Source organism: Danio aesculapii, chromosome 6 (genome assembly GCF_903798145.1).
Source record: "Danio aesculapii chromosome 6, fDanAes4.1, whole genome shotgun sequence".
In the NCBI taxonomy this organism is placed as follows: domain Eukaryota; kingdom Metazoa; phylum Chordata; class Actinopteri; order Cypriniformes; family Danionidae; genus Danio; species Danio aesculapii.
In genome coordinates, this window is record NC_079440.1 from 61981359 (window position 1) to 61997133 (window position 15775).

General features: G+C 40.7%; 1 protein-coding gene across 6 annotated transcripts in view; it reads left to right on the forward strand.

The window, feature by feature from the left end:
* Positions 1-15775, forward strand: part of LOC130231207 (R3H domain-containing protein 2) — a 144350-nt gene that overhangs the window by 55389 nt on the left and 73186 nt on the right. For 5 of the 6 annotated variants that reach the window (XM_056460679.1, XM_056460681.1, XM_056460684.1 and 2 more), the window contains exons 2-3: positions 13809-13976; positions 14250-14459. In XM_056460679.1, the coding sequence (XP_056316654.1) occupies positions 14298-14459 (162 nt within the window). In that variant the 5' untranslated portion in view covers positions 13809-13976; positions 14250-14297. The remainder of the gene's footprint in view (positions 1-13808; positions 13977-14249; positions 14460-15775) is intronic. The other variant, XM_056460680.1, reaches the window with a different exon arrangement.

Genomic DNA, 15775 nt, shown 5'->3' on the forward strand with positions numbered 1-15775 from the left:
GCACAGGGGTGTAATAGGGTGAAGTGTGTGTGTTTTCTGACTTGGGTAATTGGGGTGATTCACAAATTTGTGTGTGTGAGAGAGAGAAAGTGTGTTTGTGTGTGGAGTGTGTGAGTTAGAGTATTTTTTTGAGAGTGCATGTGTTTCAGTGAGAGATTAGGTGTGTGTGTGTGTGTATTTGTATTTGGGTGTGTGTGTTTGGGTGTTAGACTGTGTGTGCTTGTGAGAGAAAGTGTACACGTTTTCAAGTGTGTGTGTGTGTGTGTGTGTGTGTGTGTGTGTGTGTGTGTGTGTGTGTGTGTGTGCGCTAGTACATTTGGGTGTCAGTGTGTGTGAGTTCGTGTGAGACAGCATGAGTCTGCCTGAGTGTGTACATGTGCACATTTGTGTGTGTTTGGGTATGTGTGTGGTGGTAAGTGTGTTTGGGTGTTAGAGTGAGTGCTTGTGAGAGAAAGTGTACACGTTTTCAAGTGTGTGTTTGTGTGTGTCTGTGTGTGTGTGTGCGCGCTAGCATGTTTGGGTGTCAAAGTGTGTGTGTGAGTTTGTGTGAGTCTACCTGAGTGTGTACACGTGCACATTTGCGTGTGTGTTTGCGTGTCTGAAAGAGAAAGTGTGTGTGTGTGCGCGCGCTAGTATGTTTGGGTGTCAGAAAATGTGTGTGCGTTTGTGTGAGACTGCATGAGTCTGCCTATGAGTGTACCTGAGTGTGTATATTTGTGTGTGTGTGCGCGCATGTAAGTGTATGTTGTGTACATTTGTGTGTGCGTGTGTGTGTGTGTGTGATTGGGGTACAGGGCAGATGTGCACCACATGGGGCGGAGGGAGATCTATTCTCTCTTGGTGACAGAGCCTGTTGCCATGGAGCTCCTTGTCCTATTGGCAGAGGCCTCGTCCAATGGGGCGTCAGTTTCATCATTGAGAATTTTCTCTCCGTCTCAAACAGAGGGAAGTGAAGATTGCATAAGGGTTGTAATGGGAGCCAAAACAGGCCCAGATTTTAACCTGACACACTTATTTATAGAGAATAAAAGATGGACCATCTCTCTCGCTCTCCCACTCAGCCTCAGGGATGCATCATGGTCTAGCAGAGCACTGTTTGAGTAATTCCTATATCAATATTCTTAGAATAGTCCACCTAATAAAATAGGAGACAATAATTGATAAATGAACATGCACACAGTTTAGATTAAAATAAAATCTACATTTAATTAAATCTAAATATTGAACACTGTAATAGTATGTGTGAATAACACAGAGGTCATTCAGTTTTGTCTGATTGTGAAGCAAAATACAGTTGATTTATGTGCACATACACTACCTGACTAAAGTCTTGTCGCCTATCTTAGGAACAGTAAATAAAAACTTGACTTCTAGTAGATGATTGTGTATCAGAAGTGTCTCATATGAAAGGTAAAGGCCTCTAGATGAGGTTTATTTGAGCACAATATAATCTGATCATGTCTTGATGTTGACTGATTTGATTAGGACAGTAAGGTCTGACTCTGCTTAGACTAAAGTCTGCTCACTGAACCTTCAATAATGTCCAGTATAGAATATGTGCTCATGCTGCAGTGGAAACAGAATGAATATTGTGTCTGACTCCATCATGAGCTTGGAGGACTGCATCCATACATCTCTGACATGACTCAAATCACTGATTAATAAAGTCATCTGGAATGGCGAAGAAAGCCTTCTTGCAGGACTCCCAGAGTTCATCAAGAGTCTTTGTGTTCATCTTCAACGCCTCCTCCTTCATCTTACCCCAGACGTGCTCAATAATGTTCATGTCTGGTGACTGGGATGGCCAGTCCTGCAGCAGCTTGACCTTCTCTGCTTTCAGGAGCTTTGATGTGGAGGCTGAAGTATGAGAAGGAGTGCTCTCCTGCTGGAGAATTGTCCCTCTCCTGTGGTTTGTAATGTAATGGGCAGCACAAATGTCTTGATACCTCAGGCTGTTGATGTTGATCATCCACTCTGCAGATCTCTCGCACGCCCCCATACTGAATATAACCCCAAACCATGATTTCTCCTTCACCAAATTTGACTGATTTCTGTGAGAATCTTGGTCCATGTGGGTTCCAGTAGGTCTTCTACAGTATTGATAATTGATGCAGATCAACAGATGATTGATCACAAAATTCTGACACTTTTCCAGATGATCAACTAGAAGTCCAGATATTATCTGTTGCTCTTACTAGACTTTTGTCAGGTAGTGCATATGTAGGCATTTTCACTTCACACTTCAGATTTTGCCCAAGATATTTGCTGTTTGCAGCATTGAAACCGATGTTTGGCATTGGCACAAGTAAGCAAGAGTTGTCTATAGCAGCCAGCCATGTATATTGACCCTGTGGAGCTCTATTTAATTAGCAGCGAGTTGGTTTGATGTGTTTTGGATGCATCCGAGTTATCAGCCGGACATCCCTTTGCTGATATTACTCTGGATACTGCGGCTCTTGATCATCACACACCCTTGGTGTTTTGGTCACAGATGCCCCAGTGAGACGTGCACCAACAATCTGTCCTCTTTTTAGTGCACTCACACTAGGCTATCCAAACCATACATGGGCACGGTTCCCAGTTTGTTTGACAAGTGTGAAGTGTGTGGATTCATTCATTCATTCATTCATTTATTCATTTTCCTTCAGCTTAGTCCCTTATTTATCAGGGATTGCCACAGTGGAATGAACCGCCAACTATTTCAGCATATTACACAGTGGATACCGTTTCAGACGCAACCCAGTACTGGGAAACACCCATACACATTCACACACACACACTCATACACTACAGCCAGTTTAGTTCATCAATTCCCCTATAGCGCATGTGTTTGGACTGTGGGGGAAACCGGAGCACCCGGAGGAAACCCACACCAACACAGGGAGAACATGCAAACTCCACACAGAAATGGCAACTGACTCAGCCAAGACTCGAACCAGCGACCTTCTTGCTGTGAGGTGATGGCACTACCTACTGCACCACTGCGTCGCCCCAGGATTCATTCATTCATTCATTCATTTTCCTTCAGCTTAGTCCCTTATTTATCAGGGATTGCCACAGTGGAATGAACCGCCAACTATTTCAGCATATTACGCAGTGAATACTGTTTCAGATGCAACCCAGTACTGGGAAACACCCATACACACTCATTCACACACACACTCATACACTACAGCCAGTTTAGTTCATCAATTCCCCTATAGCGCATGTGTTTGGACTGTGGGGGAAACCAGGGAGAACAAGCAATCTCCACATGAAATGCCTCACAGTTGGGACTCGAACCAGTGACCTTCTTGCTGTGAGGCCACAGTGCTAGCCACTGAGCCACAGTGCCGCCGTGCAGGATTCACATATGACCAAACCAACCGAGGTGATGGGGTAAACGCAACACCCAAACAAACGTCTAGGTGTGAAATCACCCTCAGTTTCTCCAACCCCTGTAGACAGATGGATAAATGAAAAGACACCCTCTCTCTCTCTCTCTCTCTCTCTCTCTCTCTCTCTCTCTCTCTCTCTCTCTCTCTCTCTCTCTCTCTCTCTCTCTCGTCAGGTCATGTGACGTCATCCTCCTCCTCCTCCTCCTCCATCAGTCCAGTGGGAGCGACTGTGACTCATCTCTCTCCCTCCTCTGCTGTTCTTTCTCTCCGTCTCTCCTTCCCTCGCTCTGTCCTTCTGTCTGCACGATCTGCTGTTAAAGCAGGGAATCCTTCAGTGACGCAGTTTTCCCTGCAGTTCAGCGCATTACAGCACTCTGACCACCAATGAGCAGATACACACACACTCAGAGACGGAGAATCAGACAGACAGACTCATACGGACATGCACACACACACAGACACACATACACAGACCCTCTCTCTCCCCCACTCACACACACACACACACACACACACACACACACACCTGCAACCCCCACACAGTCAGTGTTATAAAAGCAGAGCGCAGCAGCATCAGCAGTAGTCTCAATTATTCTGATTATTGTGTATTTAGTGAATTTGTCATTCAGATCGGCTTTATTGATCAGTCTTACTCTGCATTTCTAAAGTTTACATCTCTAAACAGCACAGATGATCATACTTTACACTATAGTAAAGATAAAATCTACTTACAATAGTGAATCAAGCCTGTCTAATATTGGGAAGGGCACAAAACTCAGCCAGAAATAGGAAGAAGATCCAGTTTACTTTTGACCTCAACACACGATGAGATTGTTAATAGAAGATGCCACATTGGACACACAAAACTCACAGATGAACATTTACTTAAAGGAGAAGAACCACCAAAATATCAATATTGCAAAAGGAATGAAACTGTTAAACATTATTGTGGAGTGCCCTATTTTAATGTTATCAGACAACAAGTTTTATCTGGACACACTGTAAATGAAATGTTTTTAAATGGGAATCCTTCTAAAATTGTACAATTTTTATCAAAAGTAAACCTTAAAAAACTGTTTTAGATTTTTATCTTATCTTATCTTATCTTATCTTATCTTATCTTATCTTATCTTATCTTATCTTATCTTATCTTATCTTATCTTATCTTATCTTATCTTATCTTATCTTATCTTATCTTATCTTATCTTATCTTATCTTATCTTGTCCCTTCGTTCCTTCGTTCATTTTCTTTTCGGCTTAGTCTCTTTATTAGCCTGGGGTTGCCACAGCGGAATGAACCACCAACTCATTCAGCATATGTTTTATGCAGCGGGTGCCCTTCCAGCTGCAACCCATCACTGGGAAACCCATACACACTTATTCGCACACATCCATACACTATGGACAATTTAGCCTACCCAATTCACCTGCACCGCATGTCTTTAGACTGTGGGGGAAACCGGAGCACCCGGAGGAAACCCATGCAAACGCAGGGAGAACATGCAAACTCCACACAGAAACCAGCGACCTTCTTGCTGTGAGGCGACAGGACTACCTACTGCGCCACATTTTACCTTGTGTATTATTTATTGCTGTTGGTGAATTTTTTTTTTATATAACTATAACTTTTTATAACTATGTTATTTATAAAATGTGGTAAACTTGATCGTTCTTTTTTTTTTTTTTTTTTTGCTATGATAAAGCCAAAGAAGCTGAAATGGCAATAAACTCAAAATTCTCTCTCTTGTATAGGGCACAAAATACAGTGACCGCTTTATTAGACAACTTAAATCTATAAGAAATGAGTAAAGCAAAGCCATGTGTGGCCCAATCCCAATTCTGTTTTAGTAACGTTAACTCACATTACGCTCTCTATCCTCGGCCCGTTCCTAATTTTGATTCTGTAAAATATCCAAGAAACACAGTGAAAATGGACCTTATTAAGTCTCAACCTTTTTTACAGCTCATGATGGACATTTCTTAAAGAGGGAATAACACAAATCCTACCTGACACTGTGTGTGTGTGAGCTCGAGTGTCCAGCAGGCGCGCTGTGGTGATAGATGACTCTCGCTTGTTTATTAATGCCTGTGACAGCGGTGATGTCATTTTGACAGTCGAGTTTTGCTGTTTGATTCGTACTCGTAATCAGGACTTCGTGTCCGTGGTGAAACTGTATTTCGTGTGTGTAAAGTACACCCATCGTACATTTATCAGTCATATACAAACAGACAGTGTCGTATCGGTGTCTGTTCTAATCGCAGATTTTGTAATTGTACCGTCGTAAAATTACGAGCACGCTCCGTTTTCCCTTTACGTTTTAATAATTACAGATGCGTGAATTTTATTTACGCACGAAATATTTTCGACAGCGATTTTATTCCATATATATCGTCGTTTAAGACATTTGCATTGTTTGCTGAAGGTGCGGAGCTGTCGCGCAGTGAGAGGTTTGTGTCTTCAATAAACTACGACAGTTTGAGTTCATTGAACAGTAAGAACGATTAATAAACACATGAAACCGTCCCTGAAAAGTCACGTCTCGCTGTTTCGGGCTTTGGCGAGTTTTGCACTCTCACACAAGCGTACCACGCCAAAACCGCGCTCTGGCACGCCTCTTCCAACTGGGCCAGGGATGGCCAAGTAAACCGAGCCTGAGCCCGATTCAGAGCACTCACACTTCTCAAAGGATCCGGGAAACGGGCCTGGGCACGGTTCAGATAGCAGTGTGAGTGCTCCCTTATTCTATCTCAGAAATCTATTTGTAACTCTATTTACCAATATGGTTTAATTATCATCCTTACAATCAAAGTTGTTAAAGTTATGTATATGCAGTTATGTGTGTATGTCCATATGTGGTGAGGACTCTGAGCTGGACTGACTGTTGTGCCTACATTTACATTATTATACTTTTTAAAGGTTTTTTTAAATATATGTTGAATATTGTGTTTGCATACGACTAGGCTTTGCTTGTTTTGGCAATTTATTTAAAATATGTGGCTAAAAACTAACTAATTGTAATAAAATATTGTTAATAAGTCCTGTATGAGTCTGACATTTCCTTCATAATGCTCTTAATGTCTTCAAGTCTTACGTTTGACTTTGTGAAACCTGCAGAAACCCTGAAGATACACACACGGACAGAGTGAGTTAGTTTAACACTATGGAGCATTTGTGGGATGAGAAGTGTGTGTGTGTGTGTGTGTGTGTGTGTGTGTGTGTGTGTGTGTGTGTGTGTGTGTGTGGTGTGTGTGTGTGTGTGTGTGTGTGTGTGTGTGTGTGTGTGTGTGTGTGTGTGTGTGTGTGTGTGTGTGTGTGTGTGTGTGTGTGGGTGGGTGGGTGGGTGGGTGGGTGGGTGGGTGGCACATATGTGCTCAGCTGCCCAGGTGTGTTATATAATGGTATATTTTTATCTGACACATTGAGGTCTTGTGTGTGTGTCCGGCTGAGCGATGCTCCGCTTCTGTACAGCTGAAGACATTATTCTCTGCCTGTGCTCTGTGTGTGTGTGTATGTCTCACTCTAAACACACACAGCAGCTGATGATGGTGACGCTGCTGTTTCCTGGGTAACAGAAGGAGAACGGCTCATTCATGGAGACTCTCTTTCCTTCATTCAGAGCTCTTCATCTCCTGCTCATTCCCTCCATGGCTGTGTGTGTGTTTGAGTTTGTGTGTGTGTACACGTGTTTGTGTGTTTTTGAGTGTTTGTTTGTGACATGTAAGGACACAAACTTGTATCATGTCACGGATATGACTAGGGTTGTGTATTGTTTGGGGTTATTTCGATAATGGTGCCAATTCATTACCTTTAAAGCATTTCCGGTGTCAAAACGGTGCTTGAATCAATACTTTTGGGCTACTAAATTATGGTGAAGGACTCTAGAAAATGTTTTATTTGCCCAAAATAAGTATTTGAATTGAACAATATATTTAAAGTTTACATCAGTTCATATTTGAGTTGCGTTAATTGATTTATCTTGATCATTTGTTTGTTAGCACTGATCTAAGATTTGCAATTAGCATTACATTATCTCACTACTGTCCTGTGGAGGAGCGGTCATCAAAATCAGGGAACACATTATTTCTAGAGTTGCACATGGACATCAGTAATCTAATGTTGTGCTTTAATCAGAAGGTGTTTACATGAGTTGCTATTTGACAGTTCCTTTCAAGATCCTGTTTTACGTGTTATAGCACATAGATTAATTAATGCTATTGTGTCACCATGTTATCCACATGTCCTCCAGAGTTTCATGTCATTTCAGGTCTTTCATTTTTAATTCTTTGACTTAAACTGCAGTTCAGCTTTCATTCAGGAACATACTGTAATGTTCATGCCCCAAGATAAACAGAGACTATGAAGTAAGGACTGGAGGAAGAGTGTTGCTTTAATAGACAGGAAAAAAAACTCTGCATTTTGTGATGCGGGTGTCTGTCGTCCTTTAGGATAATCTGAAATGGCTGTTTACGTGGTCGACTCTTGATCAGAGTATTGTCTTAATCATATTAAAATCAGAGTATTGATGTCTATGTAAACGTACTCACTGAAAGTGCCAGATGATGTCGCAAGCTGTCAAAGACGGTCCATTCCTCACCTTTAAGTTGATTCTGTGAGCCCTCAAGTGTGTCGTTAATTTGACATGTTCCTCACACACACAACTTTTGTAAAGCATCTGCTTCACGTTGCTGTGTCTGAATCCTTGCTGTAAAATTAAGCCATACCTTAGAATGCTTAGTTTAAGCAAATTTGATGAACGCAATCATGCGTGTTTGGTCTACAGCAGTGTTTCCCAACCCTGTTCCTGAAGGCACACCAACAGTACACATTTTCAACCTCTCCCTAATCAAACACACCTGAATCTACTCATCAGAAGATTAGAAGAGACTCCAACACCTTTAGTTAATGGGTCAGATAAGGGAGACATCCAAAATGTGCCTCCAGGAACAGGGTTGGGAAACACTGGTCAACACACATGCTTTCTCTAAGCAACAAGAATAAGCGGCTAACATAACAGATATGGTCTGTATCCCTCAAAGTTGTATTGACCTTATTCTACAATGTGGAAGTGCGCTCGTTTTTGCGATTGTTTTAGGACTTCCGATTCAGCTGCCTATGGGAGAAATGACTAGGAATAATAAACGGCAGAAAACGGTCAAACTACTCGCTCTACACACAATTTTTTGCATGACTAGACATAAAAAGTAGATTAATATAATAAGAATAGATCAGTTTGCAACAAAGCAGCATAACGAGCTGTTTTTAACCTCTAAAAATGAATAGAAGTGAATGAGACCAGAAGTTTCGATCCAAAAAGATTCAAAAGGCTGCGCCCGCTAGTACGCGGAGAATAAGGTGAATAGGATATAATGTTTAGAGATGGTGTGACCCAACACGTACCTATGTGTGTCTTAGATGCACACCTTTATGTTTATTACATCCTTTTTGTAACACCAGTGGCACCAAAATTAGACACAGAAATACATATGCTAATTAGGTCTGGTGCATGCTAGTTACATAGGTACCTGTACCCAAGCCCCTATGACACTGTTTCTTGTAAGGGTTGTGTTTAGCGGTAGGGTTGGCGGAGAAGGAAACAGGATAAAAACCATAAAAACATGAGGAATGTCCCCGCAACTCACAAAACAAGTGTGTGTGTGTGTGTGTTGTTTTTATATCTTGAACCTGAATGCACACAGACTCATGGGGACCTCAATTTTGTTGGTTTTGAGTAAACATGCTTATGTTAAATCAGACAGCGTGAAGTAATTAGAGAATATACATTTTCTACAGTAGAAACATCATTACAGTCCCCACTGGGATATAGAAACAAGCCTTGTGTGTGTACTTTGAATTTATAACATCACAGGGATCAAACGTCCCCACAAGTATAGCAGTACCAGTAAATTGTGATATCATGGGATGTTTTTTTTTAAGGGAAACAGCTCATAAATCAGACAGAATGAAGTATTCAGACAATGTACAGTAGAAACATCATTACAGCTGTGTGGAGAGACCATAAAGCATGAAAACACAATGTGTGTGTGTGTGTGTGATTGGCTGGTGGCGTCTTGTGCAGCGGGTGACGTGTTTTCTGCAGTCGGGAATCCCGCTCTCTCTCGCTCTCTCCATCTCTCTCTCGCTCTCGTTCTCTCTCTGCAGTATGACGTCAGCTCTGGGTTTCCTTCAGCTCGCAGCGCTCTGACTTCTGTGCTCTTAAAAGCATTTCCAGTGTGTGTGTGTGTGTGTGTGTTTGTTTTTACAGCAGATGGTTCACTCCACACACACACTCGGGTGGTCTAAATGTTTTTGGAGGGTTGCTCGTCAACACTTCCCTCATGTGTTGTTGTGTGTGAATGGCAGGTTTAGTCCCGCTCCTCGTCTTGTTTCTGCAGTAGGAACGGTTGATTTTCTGTGCCGTTGAAAAACCTGCATGACCTACATTTGCCCAAACACTGCGCGAGACTCCGTATCCCACCACGCACTGCAACTCTTCTATTTCAAGTGTGATGATTGAATAGGAGTTATCGTCAGTCATGTAGGAGCGTTAGATTAGCAGCTGTGAACAAAATTGGATTGGTCAGATCATATCTAGTGAATCTGAGAAACGCTCACATTAAATAATACTGTACATTAAATAAGTCTGTGCACTATAAAACAAGTTAATGTTAGTGGTGTAACGGACCACAAGTCTCACGCTTCAGATCACGGTATGGTTTAGTCAGATCAGACTTTTTTTTTGGATCAGCGAAAAAGAGGAGACAGATGTCATTTGCTTTCCATTTATTATAGAAACAGCACTACAAGACACTTTTGATTTTAACAAACACAACTTACAACCTGTAATTTTATTAAAAATAATAAATAATTAGCTAAATTAAACTGTAAAATATTCAGTGCTGTGAAAAATGTACTGCCACTACTACTGCTGCTGCTGACGCTGATAAATATAGAAGTCTAGCATTATCATTTGGACCACCCATTTATATTTAATCTCATTTTTAATAAATGATTGAGTTATTACTCATACAACATCATGTTTCATTGCTAGATGATCATTTCTGAAGAATTATTCAGGGGCTTATTTCTGATGGTGTTTGTCGCCACCTATTGGTGAAATAATGTAATTGCTGCCTACAACTTTCATTTTTGAGCGTTAAGTGAAATGCATATGATGTGATTTTAATCTTCACCATAAACATCAGTGGTTTGATCTAAACTATAAACTGTTCTCAGAGTACTTCTGTGGTTTTTGACTGTTTGTAAATTCATATCTAACTCAAAAGACTCAATTAGGCATGGGACGATAACTGTTATCAAGGTATACCGCTGTTTGGGAAAGTCAAGGTTTTAAAACCGCCAACGTTTTCTGTAATACAGTTCCTAAGGTGTGTGTACGATTTTTTTATTTACGTTTTTTTAGGACAACAGTGTCTCCAGCAGAAAAGATATCCAAAGATGCCGTTTTTTGTTTACTGCTCCAAAATATCATAAATGTTTCTCTAGATAAAATATGTTGTGTTCAAAGCGGGAAAAGTGGTTGTTTTTTACCCAGACATTTAAAAAAGAATATATTTTAGAGCAGTAATCATAATACGGTGAAATCGTGGTATTTTTAACCAAGGTTATCACACCGTCAGAATCTTATACCGGCCCATGCCTAGACTCAATCTCTTTCTTGATTAATTTTTTTCCCCCTTTTGCAGCGATTGGAAGGATTAATAAACGTTTGCAAATCAGCTTCATTTATTATTGATGTTGCGTGGGTGTTGAGATCCTGATCTTCTAATGATTAATCCTGCAGCTTACACTGAATGCATTGATGCAGGGTAAACAAGCAGTCACAGAAAACACCTTTAATAACCTAAGAAACCCACCACATTCCCAATAACCACCACAACTTCTTCTGTCATCATTATATTTGACAGGAAAGCCTGAAGCCTTTCATACATGTGATTTAAATGATGCGAGAGAGCATCTCTCAGTGATTGTTACAAATTTAGGATTAATCTACAAGTAATCATGTATTAATCCGTGGGTCATGTGTGTTCCGAACCGTGAGTTGTGATCCATACGGATCAACTGTGATCCGTTACACCCCTAATTAATATTATGGTTGCTTATAAAATATATTATTTTGCATGCATTAATATACATGTTATAGCATGTTTTCCTACTTATTTGTTATTTTAAATTCTAAAATATTTTTGTCATAATTTCTAACAAATAAACAGTTTTAAATATTTGTATATATATTTTTATACTATTACATTAAATATTATTTAATGTAAGATGTAGATCTAATAGTTTTTGGTTGGTTTTTTGTATTTTTGTACTCTATACTTCTTTGACCAACATCAGGGTGTCCGTGGGGTCTTAAAAAGTATTAAAAGTTGATAAATCAATAATGAGAAAATTAAGGCCCTTCAGGGCTTGAAATTAATTTTTTTGTTGGCAGCACTGGTGCTCCTAACTTAAAAAATGTAGGCGCACCAGCCAAAATCTAGTGGCACCCACCAATTATGAGCAGCGCTACTACAAGTTTTATATGAACAGATTTATTGCATTTGAAATCAACACTAATCAAAACTAACAAGCAAAAAAAAAAAAAAAAAAAAAAAAAATATATATGCATGCGTGAGGAAAATATGTCTCAATGAAATCTTGTTATCACAAGAAAAGACCTTTTTATAACATAATTTAGTGACCAAAACATACACGGACGCACCGCTCACCGGCCCTGCACGCACTGCTTGGCATGAATGAATCTGTTAATAACTGTGCTGTTCTCACAGGTGGTGTCTGATATTGCACAGATGCTTTTGACATGTACCTTATTATTTGCATACGTCATTTTAATAGCATAGTCTTTTCATGAGCTGCAATATTAGTTAAATCGTAGTCAGTGAAAACTCTTTTGCGATTGTGTACGTGGTGTTATATTTTACATATAGCTGCCACTTGCACGGCTGACAATATCTGGTGATTAAATGGATTAAACAGAACCTCTCGTGCTTTAAATGTGTAGATGTGGCAAACAGTTACCTGAAAATTCCATCCCACAGACTTTACAATGAATGCTTTAGTTATTTTCATTGCGGACTTGAAGCCAGTGGAAGCCTTGTATCCACACTTGGAAAAGTGTAGATGGTGGATTAACATTCAGCACATGATCAGTAATCAGATGTGCCATTATTTGTAGCTTTAGGTGTTTCTAACACTAAATCTGTCAGTGTTGTTTTCATTCTCTCATCTTCAGCGCGTTACAGTTTCACGGTTGTCACTCTCCTGTCATCTGAAGGCGGAAGGCATTGACTGAGTGATTGACAGCTGATATTAACCAATCCATTCATGTTGAGCTCTAGAGCAGTGGGCCAATAAGAAGAGCGTGAAGGCGGGGCAAGCTTTGCAGGCTTTGTTTACTGAAGCAAGTTGACATGTCAACAGTTTTAATTCCTGAGCGCTGCGTTTCAGGTGCAAATAATGCGTGAATGTATCCTAGATCCACGCATGCGGTGAACAGTTTGCAGTGAAAACCGGTTGCATGCAACACTTTTATGCACTCGCACAAATGCTCCCAAATATATTTTGAGGTCGCATAGATAAAATTTCAGGCGCATATGCGATCAAAACGGTCACAATTTCGAGCCCTTTCTATAAAAGGTATTAAAGTCTTAATCGCATTTATATGAGGTCTTAAGCTTTGTCCAAAGTGTTTGACTCCCCCAAAAAAATAATTAAATATATTTATTTTCCTCCTAATTTTAACAACGGCGTGCTTGATCCACGTGATTGGTTCAGGCCGGGACGCGTCCGGCCAAGCTCCTCTACAGGAAGGAGATGTGACGCTCTCCACATGTAGCGAAACCATAGAGCGAAACAGACGGCAAAATAGGAACATGTAAGTTTGCGTACTCCTGGTGGGAGAAAGACGAGTTTAAACAGTGGCTGAAGCCTGTCGCTGAAAACAACAGCGTAATTTATTCTTTCAAGCTTCGTTTCTTCTGAGCTTATCTGAGTTCTGTTGCACGGTTGTTGCTCCATTGATTTATTTAACCACAACTGTTTACTAAGTTGAAGGTTTGATACTGATTAGAACTTGAAGAGGTCTTGAAATATTCTGAGAAGGTCTTAAAAAGGTATTGAGATTACCTTTAGGATTCCTGCAAATACCCTGAACATAAATTTCTTGTGTAAATTATTCTTGTGTCCTGAAGGCAGCTGTGTTTATTATGTTTAAACCGGTATGCAGTTTACAATGAGTATACCGCACTATGTAGTAAGCTTGTGCGATTGCAACTTGCAATACAATATCAAACAAAGAGAAACTTGCTGTCTATTGCTATATTTGTGTGTGTGTGTGTGTGTGTGTGTGTGTGTCTTATTTATTTATTTAGCTTTCCATCTTATCTAATGAGTGTGTTTCTCTCCAGCAGGTGGAGCTGCGTCGTTTGAGTGTGTATGAGTGAGTGAGGACGTCGTGCAGGATGCTGGAAAACTGAGAACACACACTTTCACCATGACGCTCCCTCCGCCCTCAGATCAGCCATAGAAACACACACACACGCTGAAGGACACACACCATCACACTACAGCCCCAGGTGTGTTAATGTTGACGAAATATGGCAAAAGTTAAATGTTTAATGATCATTTATCATCTGATCCATGTTCAATCACATCCATTTGACCCATTTTACTCGTGTGACCCAGTCTAGTTTCTGTTGGTGTTTGTTTGTTGTTGTTTGTCCAAGTTGCATCTCTAAAATCATTCATTTGGACGTGTTTTGAATGCATTTTTCCGTCAAGTACACCTGTGCATCTTCAGAATGTGTTGTGCTTTAAGGTCTCATCTCCTCCTGTTGTGTGTGTTTCAGTGCGCTCTGGGTTTGTGCGGTGTGTGTAGTGTGCACTTTTAAGGCATCATGTCAGTGGTGTTCCCTGCAGACGGGATGCAGGAGGGCGACGTCCCTCTGGCTGCTGACGCTCCCGCTGGCATCCGTGGGAAAAACAGCCCATCTGCAAACTCTAAAGACTGCAACACAGACAACACAGAACCAGACGACAACCTGTCACAGGACGCACAGGTAACACACACACACATTAACTACACCTGAAATTAAGGTGACTCTAAAGCCAAAGTTTGTGTGTGTGAAATTCTGTCGTACAGCACTGCGAAAAGGGGCGGGATTAAACAAGATGTTTAGACATTAATAAAGCCAGCGATTTGCTCTATGTTTTACATTTCTGTCCAGAGAGGTCATTGTTTGATCCTCGATTGGTCTCACGCAGTCAAGTGATGCAATTTCGCAGGTCAGAGTTCACCAAGCTTGAACTTTGCACCGCAGCAACATGCGAAACTTGACGCATGACCCCGCGTTTCCAGTCTGACGCATTCGTGTGTGTATGAATGGAAGTCTATGGGGAGAAAAGCCCAGTTTGACCGCAGCTTTAAGGCGTTTTCCCACTGAATTGTCTTTAATACAAAATGCCAAAAATCACCCCAGTTATTCAGCCAGCCAATCAATCAACAACCTCTGCGTATTGCTAAATAAAAGTTACGTTTGGATTAGGACTGCACTATATATCGTTCCATCATCGATATCGCAATGTGCACGTGCGCAATAGCAAAAGATCAGCACACTGCCACTTCAGCTCTCAAACGTTTTTTAATATCACAATGTTTCTACCTACATGGTCTTCATCAGGTAAAACAATACAATTGGAGTACTCAAGAAATAGGCTGTTTCTCCAAGAATGCAGAGAACGGACTTGCGTTCTTGTGGAGACCGGTCTTGCCAGGTGTCCTCGGAAGAACGAACTCAGGAGAGCTCGAGAACAGAGAACGCGTCCTCTGAGAAATGAGATGCTGCGTTCTTCCTGATGATCACATGACCTGCATGCGTTTTTTTAATGGAAAATTATTAAACATTACAGCATGCATACAACAATTTACTGTTTTTCCCCTTTTTAAAATATAAACAGTGCATAAAAACATTATAAATCTAAATAAAACGGATTTGAATAGGAATTTCAGCAAACAAACACATTTAATGTGTTTATCCCTTTATTAAGATGTCCATGGTGATGTTTATATTCACAGTGTCATTTAGGGAAACTCCTGAGGTAAATAAGTGATATCCCTGAACTTTATTTATTTATTTTATTTTTATTTTATTTTTTCGGGGTTTTCACCTTTAATGTATAGGACAGTAGAGATTATTGACGGGAGCAGAGAGAGGGGAAGGATCGGCACAGGACCGCGAGGCGGAATCAAACTCGGGTTGCCGTGAGCATCGGAGTGCATGTGTCAATGCACTAACCACTGCACCACTGCACCACTGGCCCTGACATCTCTGAACTTTATTAATAAATCTAAATAAAAGGGTGCCCTTCCCACCTC